Source organism: Zeus faber (assembly GCF_960531495.2).
Source record: "Zeus faber genome assembly, chromosome: 16".
In the NCBI taxonomy this organism is placed as follows: domain Eukaryota; kingdom Metazoa; phylum Chordata; class Actinopteri; order Zeiformes; family Zeidae; genus Zeus; species Zeus faber.
The window spans coordinates 913535-926893 of NC_137202.1; the positions used below are offsets into that span (position 1 = coordinate 913535).

Here is a 13359-nt window from a genome sequence, read left to right on the forward strand (position 1 = left end):
TCGCCCTCACATCCGAGCGACGAGGGCCGTCCGGTGTATTTATGGCGGTCGGTACGGAGACGTGTTTAGGTCGCGGTGCTTGATCGTAAAAAAAAAAAAAAAAAATGTAACATAAGTAAAATTCAGTTTAATATTCCTTACAATTCGGACCAACTGTCGTGATTTGTGTGGTTATTAAAGTATAGAACTTTATTACGATAAAGCTTTAGTTTGTTCCCACAATGCAACCTGACTATTATTCAGATCTGGATGTTTTCTATTGGACCGATCCGCACTTGGTCGCTGTGGCTCCTCCCTCTTTCTAGTTGAAAGCCTTTTCGTCCCTAAAGAAACAAGTTGGATTCGGCAAATTAGCTGCTCGTTAAAGAATCAAATCAAGGTTTGTAAAGTTTGTTGTTCGGTTCTATGGAGTGTTAATGTCTAGAAACGTGCACCCACTCCCCCCAAGATGTCCCTTGTAGTCCCTTTTTTTGGTCCTTTTCTCCCCAGATTCTAGCTTCCCGTCATACTGCGATGGCTGGAATGGTTGTGCTGCACTACGTTAACGAGAGGGAAATGGAGTCCATGCCTTAGATTTAACAGTTACGGAGGTTGAGGTGAATAAAACATGTTTATTATTATTATTATTAGGCGTCCAGCCTCCATTGTAGCCCTATTGTTTTTGTTAATAAAAGATATTAATCAAATGAATAGGTTGATCCAGATGGGTTCGTTTGTGGAATAATTTAGTAAAACAAATGTAAGTTTTTATCATCGCCTCTCGCGCATGCGCAGACGACGGCGTGCACAGGTCACGAAAGCGCGTGAAGTTTGTGATAAACAATCGCAATCTCTCCAAGATGACGTCACGCACGTACGTATAAATCCTGACCGAGTGCACACACGCACAGACAGGTGATTGGACGTCAACTAAAGGAAACACACACACACACACACACACACCGTAAGTATATTCATCCAAATTGAACGTTTCAATATTTAGTTCAGTTTTTTGTGTGAAAAGTACCAGGAATCCATAGGATATCTAATAGATATGGGATATTCCTTCCAGTGTGCAAGTATTTGCTGGCGAGGATATCCCATAATGCATTGCAACACATCACAAGGACCACTGCAGATGTTGGGTAGACACATGGCATATGTCCAAAATGCCATTGTTCATTTTACTCACATGCTAAAGTATGTACATGTAGTATGTAGGATGTAATATGCAAGTTTCAGAGAGAAACACCAACATAAAATAATTTGTTTGGAACCTGTTTGTAAACACCCTTATTATTTGCTGTTGTCTTTTGTAGACGGAGTGGTCATGTTTCACCATGTGCCCATGGTGGAAATTGACGGCATGAAGCCAATTCAGACGAAGGCCATCTTGAATTACATAGCGGAGAAATACAATCTTTACAGGAAAGACCTCAAAGATAGGGCCATGTATGACATTATGTATTATTTTATCATTTTTAATTGTATCAGTGCAAACCAAGGCTTACTGAGGTCACGTGTTTCCATTTTAGGATCCCCAAGCCCCAACCAGATGATGCTTTTCTATAAACGGTTGTGGAGGTGTTCAATATTAAATTACCTTTCAGTCAATAAAAATAAATACATTAAGTTTGACCTTTGGCCAAGGGCATGTACTATTAATTCAATTACAAAGCAAATACAGGAGGACATGCATAATTCAAATACACAATGTTTTTTTAAAATGTTATTTCTAACATGTTACAAATGACCACTTGGTGTTAAATGGCTTTGTGTTAAACTGACTGACAAGCTGTTGATCCCTGTCCTGTATTTTAAATTTATTTTTAACTTTCTCTTTAAATGTTTTTGGCTTAATAACTACAACAAGGAGTAACATTTAATACTAAAACGCTTAATATTTAGTCTTCATTGTAACTGTTAGAAATTTGGCTTTCTTTTAATGTAATTTTGTTAATTTTATTTGCACATCCCATGATTTATTCTTTAATGCATTGCACTTTGCTTCCATTGGAACCATCATGGCACCAGGCTCCTTCAGTCTGGGCCCTGGTTTCTGGCCTTTTAAACACACCCTAAGGCCTAGACTGCTGCTTTTCAAAAGCTCACCCGGCATTGAACCCTCAAGTCCTGCTGCAGTGGCTTTTTCTTCGAGCCACTGAGCTTGGTTGTCTCATCCAATCATCTGATGAACGGAATGGGAGTTGGGATGGAAAAATCTGGGCTTCAACCTGCAGCGGCAGCGTTTGAACCATTGTGCCAACATGTGGATATGGGGGTATATATTGTATCACATCAGTTATGGGTTATTTTATACTATATAAATGACAATAGTCGGTGAACGGTGTAATAAAGTTTATCAGACTAGGATTTGTACTGACGATAATCCTTTTGGCCTTGAATTTAGACTTGTTATTGTCAATTGTCCTAAGTATGTCAGCCGACAATGTCCCCTCTGTATGTTCTCTAATGAGCCTTTTTTTGTCTAATCCTATTTATTGGGATACACAGGCAATTGCCTAACCAGGATCGAGTGTGGTTGTAACGTAATCCAGATATAGATTTATCTCTCTCTCTCTCTCTCTCTCTCTCTCTTTTTTTAAGGAATAAAATAAAAAACTATATGCATTTTAAAAATCAATCAACATCGGAAATTGGTGCAGAACAACTAACAAAACCCTCAAACCATCAAACCCTAAAGGCAGCAGCCAGGTGGGCGTGTGGACACCACCACGCCATCTTGGTGTATATATGTTGTGTCTCCAAAATATTGAACAATTGTCTTGTTTTTTATTTGATACAATTCAATCTAAATACGTGTTTTGTTGTGATTTTCAGTGTGTGAAAACTTGATTTGAAACGTTTAGTTCAGCTGATTTCCCACGATGCATCAGGCGTAACGCAAATCATACATTTGCTATTGGTCAATTGACCATGTGACGTAGACGGTGTGTCCCTCCCTCCGGATAAAAGCGTTTTCAACGTTGTCGTATTAAGTTGTATAACTACGTAGATCGCGGTTGCGGTGTGAAAGGTCTGTAGGTGAGTCCACAAACTGGTTATTTAATGCAAGTGTCACAACATGTAAGTTTGCAAAATGTCTGTGCTTTGAAAATATGTATTTGTCGAAAAAGTCAGATTTTCTCTTGCAGATTGTGAATTTCCTCATACTGTCATGGCTGAGAGAGTCGTGCTGCACTACTTCAACGGGAGAGGGAAGATGGAGTCAATCCGTTGGCTTTTAACAGTTGCGGAGGTTGAGGTGAGTAAACCACGAACACAAATGGTACAAGGTGTGATTCTATGCACAGGATACATTATTGGTGTGGATATAAGGATATAAATTATAATTAAAGATTGTCATGTACTTACTTTTTTTATTACAGTTCGTACAGTGTTATAGTGTTACTGACGCAAATATATTTGATCAATTCCATATTTGCAGTTTGACGAGGTGCATTTGACAGACCGTGAACAATATGAAAAACTACTGAGTGGTAAGTTTGCGGCAGAAATATTTTCAATATGCTGTAGTTTACAGAAGTGCAGGTAACCTGGACCCAGGTAAATAATTGATGCATTGACAGTGCAGATCTATTTCTAATGTACATCGATTTCTATAGCATTTTTTTTTACACAAATCTAAAACATAAAATGTCCTCAGGTCCATTACTGCCTCAGTGGGTTAAAGCTTGCTGAAGCATGCTTGATACAGCATGCCCAGATTAAAGGTTAAAGGTTGGACTGAATTCAAAGGTGTGCCTTTTAATTACACCTTGTTACTTAGGAATGGGCCATGTGCTAAAGCGCTTCTTGTTTATCTGAACCTCTGCCCCTGTTCCTCTGTTTAAATGGAGCCACCATGAGAATACCAAGGACGTACTCTAGTGGATTGATTTAAAAAAAAAAAAAAAAAGATAAAAGATTCCTTAATACTTGCTGTTGTCTTTTGTAGACGGAGTGCTCATGTTTCAGCAGGTACCCATGGTGGAAATTGACGGCATGAAGCTGATTCAGACAAAGGCCATCCTGAATTACATAGCGGAGAAATACAATCTTCACGGGAAAGACATCAAGGATCGGGCCATGTATGACATTATTATTTTAGCATTTTTAATTGATTTTATCAGTGCAAACCAAGGCTTACTGAGGTCACTTTTTAAAGCACACATTTCCATTTCAGGATCAACATGTATTCAGAGGGCCTGATGGACCTGATGGAGATGATGATGATGTTGCCCTTCACGGCACCTGAAGACCTAAAAACTAAGTTGGACACGATTGAAAGCAAAGCAACAGAGCGCTATCTCCCTGTGTTTGAAAAGGTGCGACAAGTTGTATCAAGCAGAAGGGTATTAGGTTATATTTTCCTTTCTTTGATTGGGATATCATCATTTGAATATTAAACATAACAGGTACCAGTAGCGATATTACTTCTGACACTGAAGCTCCAATGCATGTATAAAAAAGGTAAGTCACTGAACAAACATAGCTTGTTGACATGGGAGGAAACAAGATGGGACACAGTCTAAAAGGGCAGAGTTTTGGCACACCAATCAACGGGCAAAGTTCTGATCAGTTCACAGTGTCATGTTTGTTGCGGTACATTCATTTCACCAGCAGATTTCCCCCAAGAGCTGAATGGAGCTTTGAGTAGCGAACCAATTCTCAGTCCAATAGGTCAAAAAGGTTCATTGCCTTGTTTCACCACCATTACATAGAGAGATAGATAACTACTTTATTCATCCCCGAGGGGAAGTTGTATCCAGCAGGATCAACTGCTTTAAACTCGCTTTTCTTTCCAGTAATAATGAGCTAGCTTGGGAACCAGAAAAATCTGCAGCTCATGTTTAATTTGCTCTGTAGAATATGTCTAGCCACCCCCCCCATTCAAAGAGATTTCCACCCAACCTCCCCAGGGACAGGCCAATCACAAGCGTTATCTTATATGGGGTGGGTTTGATACAATGACAATGCAGAGAAGCGCCATTGATGCACCTTACCAAGATGGCTGCTGCTAACGTGGAACGGTCTTTTTAACCCGCTATCGTGACAGTATTAGATGAACTGGACGGCTCTAATTGGTTGGAGATCTGTCCACTGCGCTGATCGGTTGTAGGTCCGTCCAATTTCGTCCGGAGACATTTTGGTCTGCGCCAGTTGGCAACGCCCCTTGAATACGAAAGGAGATATTGCAGACCAAAGCATTTGCAAATTGGTCTGGCAGTGCCAGGCCACCAATGAGCCCGCGTGTTGCAAAGGCCTGCAAAGGTGCAACAAGTTGGATAAAGCAGATTAAAAAAAGAAAATAGTTTCGTAGTTTGCTTCAGCTCTTTGTGGGCTTTGCTTTTAATATAGCAGCAGCATTCAGTGTTGATCCGCTGTGGCGCCCCCTAACGGGAGCAGCCTTGAAGAAGAAGAAGATTCTGTATTAGGTAAGATGACGCTGAATGGTTTGAACATGGTATTTGGTGTGTGGCGCTCCCCACAGGCGCTCTGTGGTCCCGTGTTCCTGGTCGGAGGGAAACTCAGCGTCGCCGACGTTCAGCTCCTGGAATGTTCCTTGATGCTGGAGGAGAAGTTTCCCGGCATTTTCGCCCACTTCTCCAACGTAAAGGTGAGAAACAGGCCCCGTGGCCGTACGCTCGCATCTAAAGCCATTTTATCGCGTTTGGTCGCTCAATCGTCGAAGAGGTGTCGCTGTGCGCTCACACCGGAAGCGATCGCTGTCGCTTGTGGTTGTTCCTGTTCAACTCGTCGCTGATGAGTTGCCATTAGCAGCGTATAAACAGATGAACGTGCACAAAGCTGCATTCATTTATTTGGGTATTGTTGGCAAATAAGTAGTTTTAAGTGACTTCTTTTTTTTACCGTACTGACCCGAATACGAGACACCCCCCCCCCCCGGAAATACGTCAAGAAAATTGGTGCCGTCTTATATTCGTGCTCTTGACTTTTAAATGACAATATATGGTAGAATAATAACAAATAAAACGTGTGCATTAGGAGGAGCGTTTCAATCGGTTTCTTCACATATGCAGTACCGTACAACTGTGACACACCGTCATCCTCCGATCCACCACTCGCTCTCCATTGCTGTAGTAGTTAACTGGGAACCCAACATTTTGCCAAACGGTTGATGGGAAGTAGGCAGGTCTTCCAGCTCCTATGCGTCAGACTCATTTGCACTCACCATAGTGGGACAACTCGGTCGGCTTTAGCAAAGCTTAGCATGTTGCTAACGGCTTAAGCTTAAGGTATCCGGGTGGAACTCTCACTTGTGACATTTGGTTCCGCGTTATGTTTTCGGGGTCCAGCCCGCGGGTTGGATAATAATGATTATGATAATAATTATTATTAGAATTTTAAGAGTTCCTACCCAAGTGAAGTGAACATCGTCACAGAATACCAGCACTTAATTTGAACATGTTGGTGACTTCTTCTGAACTCCACACTGAAGAGGATCTGGTGATGGAATGTGTTTATTAATCCAGAAATGCTGCTTTTCAGGCGTTCCAGGGCAGAATGACCAGAGTCCCCGCCATCAGCAGGTTCCTGCAGACGGGCAGTATGAGGAAGCCCCAACCGGATCAAACTTATGTGAAAACTGTCATGGAGGTGTTCAATATTCAATTACCGATCATTCGATAGAAAGAAATACATTAAGTCTTACTCACGGCAAAGGACGTGCACATTTATTCCCCTACACACACACACACACACACACACACACACACACACACACACACACACACACACACACACACATAATGTGATATATGCATGAGTTTTAACTCAAATACCGTATATCCGCAATACTTTTTAATACCCTGATCCTGCTATCACACAAGGTCTAACAATTTAGAAATAGATGTGATTTTAACCATTTATTTCAGTACATTTCATTGTTGAAATTAAATGTGATTAAAGACCCATGCTATACTTCCCCTTTTAATGTTAAATGGCTTTTTTATTAAACTAACTGGTAAACTGTTGACCCCTGTGTTCTAATGTAGCTTTATTTTCATTTTGGAAAATGTGATGAGTATAAACCTTATTTCTTTTAAGACTTTTGGCTATACAAAACCACAGCAAGGGGTACGATTCTTATTTTAATTCAGCTTTCTAATGGCATTTTACTATACCAAACATTTAAGCCCAACTTTTTCAAACATGAGTTTGGAAAAAAAAAAAAGTAAAAACCTTTTCATTATAATACACACACCACTACTCTTGCTTTTGTTTTCTTTCGAGTGCAAATGCAGTATAAGACAATATACTGCATATAAAGACATTTTTGGAGTTAAGAGATTAAAAAAAAAAAAATAGATATGTACCGGTATATGTATACAAGCAATTAGTTTAAATTTCCAAGCACACAATAATAGAATATATCCGGCTAGAAATGTTATTAATAACATAAAAAAAACCATTATTAGCTTATGTAGTACAGTCACAGGGAAGATACTGTCGGTCGACTGTACCAAAAAAAAAGTTTCAAGCTGGTTGGGAATGTTTCCTTTTAAACAAGGGAGACACATTCTCTGTGCAGCTCATCTGAAATCTTTCAGATGAGCTGCAAGGAATCAAAATTCCTTTGTTATGGGTCGTGGCTTTTTTTAATTAAAATCACATTATGATCTTGAGTAGCAGTCGCCCGACCATCAGTGAACTGTAAGAAGACAGAAATACAAACTATTTAATAACTTGCATGAGTCAAGTGAGAACAAGTGTCATTACTGCCATGTATATCAACATAACAGAACACAATCCCTGTAAAAAGTAGACTAAAATGAGCTCAATCTGGCTTGGTGTTTTAAACTTCTCAGTTTGATTCTCACCTCAGAGCCGCCATAATGCCCGCTGGCATCAATTTCCCGGATTTCTTAAATCTCATTCCCATCACGACAGCCAGAGTTCCTGAGGCAACTGGAAGAAGGGGAAAGGTTGTCATAAGCCTCTGCAGGAAGAAAAGCGAGAACCTGACATCAGGAGCACTGTGTTGATCTGAGGGCAGCTTACTGAAGAAGACTGTGGTGTCATTTGGGTCCATCGATATCTTGAAGGCGCCATAGGCAGAGAGGCCCCCGAAAACCAAGCCAGCAATAAGGGACATGATGCTGCCTGAAAAACAATATATATATATATGTAATTAAGTTTCATGGCATGGCTTCCCTTGAATTAAGTTTACGAGTAAACTTTACGCTACGCCATTTCGCAGACACATTTGAACGCCAATGACTTCCAAACTACAATAACAGTTTCGAAAAATAGTTGTTAAAGTGACTACAATAACTCAACCTTTTCTCTTGTAGCCCATGAATCCTCCCAGTGTGATGGCTGCGGCGTATGCAAACCCAAGCCAGTCCACCGCCATGACAGAGCTGAGAAACGGACATTAGAGTGAGACGCTGCCTTTGTTTCGTCAGGGCCTGTTTCATGCTTCATGATTGAAGGAAGCTTGAAGCAAACATGTCATATTATAGAACCACTGAGTAGTAGTAGCAGTAGTAACATGCGCAGGCTGCCACTGACATGTGCAGTAGTAACATGCGCAGGCTGTCACTGACATGTGCAGTAGTAACATGCGCAGGCTGCCACTGACTTGCGCAGTAGTAACATGAGCAGGCTGTCACTGACATGTGCAGTAGTAACATGCGCAGGCTGTCACTGACATGTGCAGTAGTAACATGCGCAGGCTGTCACTGACATGTGCAGTAGTAACATGCGCAGGCTGTCACTGACATGTGCAGTAGTAACATGCGCAGGCTGTCACTGACATGTGCAGTAGTAACATGCGCAGGCTGCCACTGACATGTGCAGTAGTAACATGCGCTGGATGTCACTGACATGTGCAGTAGTAACATGCGCAGGCTGTCACTGACACGCGCAGTAGTAACATGCGCAGGCTGCCACTGACATGCGCAGTAATAACATGCGCAGGCTGTCACTGACTTGCGCAGTAGTAACATGAGCAGGCTGTCACTGACACGCGCAGTAGTAACATGCGCAGGCTGCCACTGACATGCGCAGTAATAACATGCGCAGGCTGCCACTGACTTGCGCAGTAGTAACATGAGCAGGCTGCCACTGACATGCGCAGTAATAACATGCGCAGGCTGCCACTGACATGCGCAGTAATAACATGCGCAGGCTGTCACTGACATGCGCAGTAGTAACATGCGCAGGCTGTCACTGACTTGCGCAGTAGTAACATGAGCAGACTGTCATTGACATGCGCAGTATTAACATGCGCAGGCTGCCACTGACATGCGCAGTAGTAACATGCGCAGGCTGTCACTGACATGCGCAGTAGTAACATGCGCAGGCTGTCACTGACATGTGCAGTAGTAACATGCGCAGGCTGTCACTGACACGCGCAGTAGTAACATGCGCAGGCTGCCACTGACATGCGCAGTAATAACATGCGCAGGCTGTCACTGACTTGCGCAGTAGTAACATGAGCAGGCTGTCACTGACACGCGCAGTAGTAACATGCGCAGGCTGCCACTGACATGCGCAGTAATAACATGCGCAGGCTGCCACTGACTTGCGCAGTAGTAACATGAGCAGGCTGCCACTGACATGCGCAGTAATAACATGCGCAGGCTGCCACTGACATGCGCAGTAATAACATGCGCAGGCTGTCACTGACATGCGCAGTAGTAACATGCGCAGGCTGTCACTGACTTGCGCAGTAGTAACATGAGCAGACTGTCATTGACATGCGCAGTAGTAACATGCGCAGGCTGTCACTGACATGCGCAGTAATAACATGCGCAGGCTGCCACTGACACGCGCAGTAGTAACATGCGCAGGATGTCACCGTCATGCGCTGTATTAACATGCGCAGGCTGCCACTGACATGCGCAGTAGTAACATGCGCAGGCTGTCACTGACATGTGCAGTAGTAACATGCGCAGGCTGCCACTGACATGCGCAGTAATAACATGCGCAGGCTGCCACTGACATGCGCAGTAATAACATGCGCAGGCTGTCACTGACATGTGCAGTAGTAACATGCGCAGGCTGTCACTGACATGCGCAGTAGTAACATGCGCAGGCTGCCACTGACTTGCGCAGTAGTAACATGAGCAGGCTGCCACTGACTTGCGCAGTAATAACATGCGCAGGCTGCCACTGACATGCGCAGTAATAACATGCGCAGGCTGCCACTGACTTGCGCAGTAGTAACATGAGCAGGCTGCCACTGACATGCGCAGTAATAACATGCGCAGGCTGCCACTGACATGCGCAGTAATAACATGCGCAGGCTGTCACTGACATGCGCAGTAGTAACATGCGCAGGCTGTCACTGACATGCGCAGTAATAACATGCGCAGGCTGCCACTGACACGCGCAGTAGTAACATGCGCAGGCTGTCACTGACATGCGCAGTAGTAACATGCGCAGGCTGTCACTGACATGCGCAGTAGTAACATGCGCAGGCTGCCACTGACATGCGCAGTAATAACATGCGCAGGCTGTCACTGACACGCGCAGTAATAACATGCGCAGGCTGTCACTGACACGCGCAGTAGTAACATGCGCAGGCTGCCACTGACATGCGCAGGAGTAACATGCGCAGGCTGTCACTGACATGTGCAGTAGTAACATGCGCAGGCTGTCACTGACACGCGCAGTAGTAACATGCGCAGGCTGCCACTGACATGCGCAGTAGTAACATGCGCAGGCTGCCACTGACATGTGCAGTAATAACATGCGCAGGCTGCCACTGACATGCGCAGTAATAACATGCGCAGGCTGTCACTGACATGTGCAGAAGTAACATGCGCAGGCTGTCACTGACATGTGCAGTAGTAACATGCGCAGGCTGTCACTGACATGTGCAGTAGTAACATGCGCAGGCTGTCACTGACATGTGCAGTAGTAACATGCGCAGGCTGCCACTGACATGCGCTGTATTAACATGCGCAGGATGTCACCGTCATGCGCAGTAGTAACATGCGCAGGATGTCACCGACATGCGCAGTGGTAACATGCGCAGGCTGTCACTGACTTGCGCAGTAGTAACATGCGCAGGATGTCACCGACATGCGCAGTAGTAACATGCGCAGGCTGTCACTGACACGCGCAGTAGTAACATGCGCAGGCTGTCACTGACACGCGCAGTAGTAACATGCGCAGGCTGCCACTGACATGTGCAGTAGTAACATGTGCAGGCTGTCACTGACATGTGCAGTAGTAACATGCGCAGGCTGTCACTGACATGTGCAGTAGTAACATGCGCAGGCTGCCACTGACATGCGCAGTAGTAACATGCGCAGGCTGCCACTGACATGCGCAGTAGTAACATGCGCAGGCTGCCACTGACATGCGCAGTAGTAACATGCGCAGGCTGTCACTGACATGTGCAGTAGTAACATGCGCAGGCTGTCACTGACATGCGCAGTAGTAACATGCGCAGGCTGTCACTGACATGCGCAGTAGTAACATGCGCAGGCTGTCACTGACACGTGCAGTAGTAACATGCGCAGGCTGCCACTGACATGTGCAGTAGTAACATGCGCAGGCTGTCACTGACATGTGCAGTAGTAACATGTGCAGGCTGCCACTGACATGTGCAGTAGTAACATGCGCAGGCTGTCACTGACATGTGCAGTAGTAACATGCGCAGGCTGTCACTGACATGTGCAGTAGTAACATGCGCAGGCTGTCACTGACATGCGCAGTAGTAACATGCGCTGGATGTCACTGACATGCGCAGTAGTAACATGCGCAGGCTGCCACTGACATGTGCAGTAGTAACATGCGCAGGCTGTCACTGACATGTGCAGTAGTAACATGCGCAGGCTGTCACTGACATGTGCAGTAGTAACATGCGCAGGCTGTCACTGACATGCGCAGTAGTAACATGCGCTGGATGTCACTGACATGCGCAGTAGTAACATGCGCAGGCTGTCACTGACATGTGCAGTAGTAACATGCGCAGGCTGTCACCGACATGCGCAGTAGTAACATGCGCAGGCTGTCACTGACATGCGCAGTAGTAACATGCGCTGGATGTCACTGACATGTGCAGTAGTAACATGCGCAGGCTGTCACTGACATGTGCAGTAGTAACATGCGCAGGCTGTCACTGACATGTGCAGTAGTAACATGCGCAGGCTGTCACTGACATGTGCAGTAGTAACATGCGCAGGCTGTCACTGACATGTGCAGTAGTAACATGCGCAGGCTGTCACTGACATGTGCAGTAGTAACATGCGCAGGCTGTCACTGACATGTGCAGTAGTAACATGCGCAGGCTGTCACCGACATGCGCAGTAGTAACATGCGCTGGATGTCACCGACATGTGCAGTAGTAACATGCGCAGGCTGTCACTGACATGTGCAGTAGTAACATGCGCAGGCTGTCACCGACATGCGCAGTAGTAACATGCGCAGGCTGTCACTGACATGTGCAGTAGTAACATGCGCAGGCTGTCACTGACATGTGCAGTAGTAACATGCGCAGGCTGTCACTGACATGTGCAGTAGTAACATGCGCAGGCTGTCACTGACATGTGCAGTAGTAACATGCGCAGGCTGTCACTGACATGCGCAGTAGTAACATGCGCTGGATGTCACTGACATGCGCAGTAGTAACATGCGCAGGCTGCCACTGACATGTGCAGTAGTAACATGTGCAGGCTGCCACTGACATGTGCAGTAGTAACATGCGCAGGCTGTCACTGACATGTGCAGTAGTAACATGCGCAGGCTGTCACTGACATGTGCAGTAGTAACATGCGCAGGCTGTCACTGACATGCGCAGTAGTAACATGCGCTGGATGTCACTGACATGCGCAGTAGTAACATGCGCAGGCTGCCACTGACATGTGCAGTAGTAACATGCGCAGGCTGTCACTGACATGTGCAGTAGTAACATGCGCAGGCTGTCACTGACATGCGCAGTAGTAACATGCGCAGGCTGTCACTGACATGTGCAGTAGTAACATGCGCTGGATGTCACTGACATGTGCAGTAGTAACATGCGCTGGATGTCACCGACATGCGCAGTAGTAACACGCGCAGGCTGTCACTGACATGTGCAGTAGTAACATGCGCAGGCTGTCACTGACATGTGCAGTAGTAACATGCGCAGGCTGTCACTGACATGTGCAGTAGTAACATGCGCAGGCTGTCACTGACATGTGCAGTAGTAACATGCGCAGGCTGTCACTGACATGTGCAGTAGTAACATGCGCAGGCTGTCACCGACATGCGCAGTAGTAACATGCGCTGGATGTCACTGACATGTGCAGTAGTAACATGCGCAGGCTGTCACTGACATGTGCAGTAGTAACATGCGCAGGCTGTCACTGACATGCGCAGTAGTAACATGCGCAGGCTGTCACTGACATGTGCAGTAGT

The 13359-nt window shown here is 45.2% G+C and overlaps 2 protein-coding genes across 7 annotated transcripts in view; one reads left to right on the forward strand and one right to left on the reverse strand.

Annotated features, from left to right (window-relative positions):
* Positions 1 to 312: 312 nt before the first annotated feature.
* On the forward strand, positions 313 to 6979 carry LOC307242188 (glutathione S-transferase 3-like). 4 transcript variants are annotated; one of them, XM_080016527.1, is made up of 8 exons: positions 313 to 379; positions 490 to 596; positions 3135 to 3244; positions 3428 to 3479; positions 3938 to 4070; positions 4166 to 4307; positions 5474 to 5599; positions 6493 to 6979. In XM_080016527.1, exons 3-8 carry the CDS (start codon positions 3158 to 3160, stop codon positions 6631 to 6633), a joined length of 681 nt encoding a protein of 226 aa, XP_079872653.1. In that variant the 5' UTR covers positions 313 to 379; positions 490 to 596; positions 3135 to 3157; the 3' UTR covers positions 6634 to 6979. The 4 variants fall into 4 exon arrangements, with proteins under 4 accessions (XP_079872653.1, XP_079872656.1, XP_079872654.1 ...); XM_080016530.1 differs by lacking the exon at positions 490 to 596 and having other exon boundaries at positions 333 to 379; XM_080016528.1 differs by lacking the exons at positions 313 to 379; positions 490 to 596 and adding an exon at positions 2938 to 3024.
* Positions 6980 to 7130: 151 nt separating this feature from the next.
* The window catches only part of agpat5 (1-acylglycerol-3-phosphate O-acyltransferase 5 (lysophosphatidic acid acyltransferase, epsilon)), a 28141-nt gene continuing 21912 nt past the window's right edge, over positions 7131 to 13359 (reverse strand). For all 3 annotated transcript variants that reach the window (XM_080016526.1, XM_080016524.1, XM_080016525.1), the window contains 4 exons: positions 8284 to 8366; positions 8005 to 8106; positions 7824 to 7911; positions 7131 to 7654 (listed from right to left, as the gene is read on the reverse strand). In XM_080016526.1, coding sequence (XP_079872652.1) covers positions 7612 to 7654; positions 7824 to 7911; positions 8005 to 8106; positions 8284 to 8366 — 316 coding nt within the window. In that variant the 3' untranslated portion in view covers positions 7131 to 7611. The remainder of the gene's footprint in view (positions 7655 to 7823; positions 7912 to 8004; positions 8107 to 8283; positions 8367 to 13359) is intronic.

What these genes read in the sequence shown, in the direction of transcription:
- LOC307242188 (XM_080016527.1), top strand. Translation starts at nt 3,158, where the DNA reads ATGGCTGAGAGAGTCGTGCTGCACTACTTCAACGGGAGAGGGAAGATG. An exon ending in GACATCAAGGATCGGGCCAT is followed by an intron (nt 4,071 to 4,165) that starts GTATGACATTAT and finishes TTTCCATTTCAG; the next exon opens with GATCAACATGTATTCAGAGG. An exon ending in CCCACTTCTCCAACGTAAAG is followed by an intron (nt 5,600 to 6,492) that starts GTGAGAAACAGG and finishes GCTGCTTTTCAG; the next exon opens with GCGTTCCAGGGCAGAATGAC.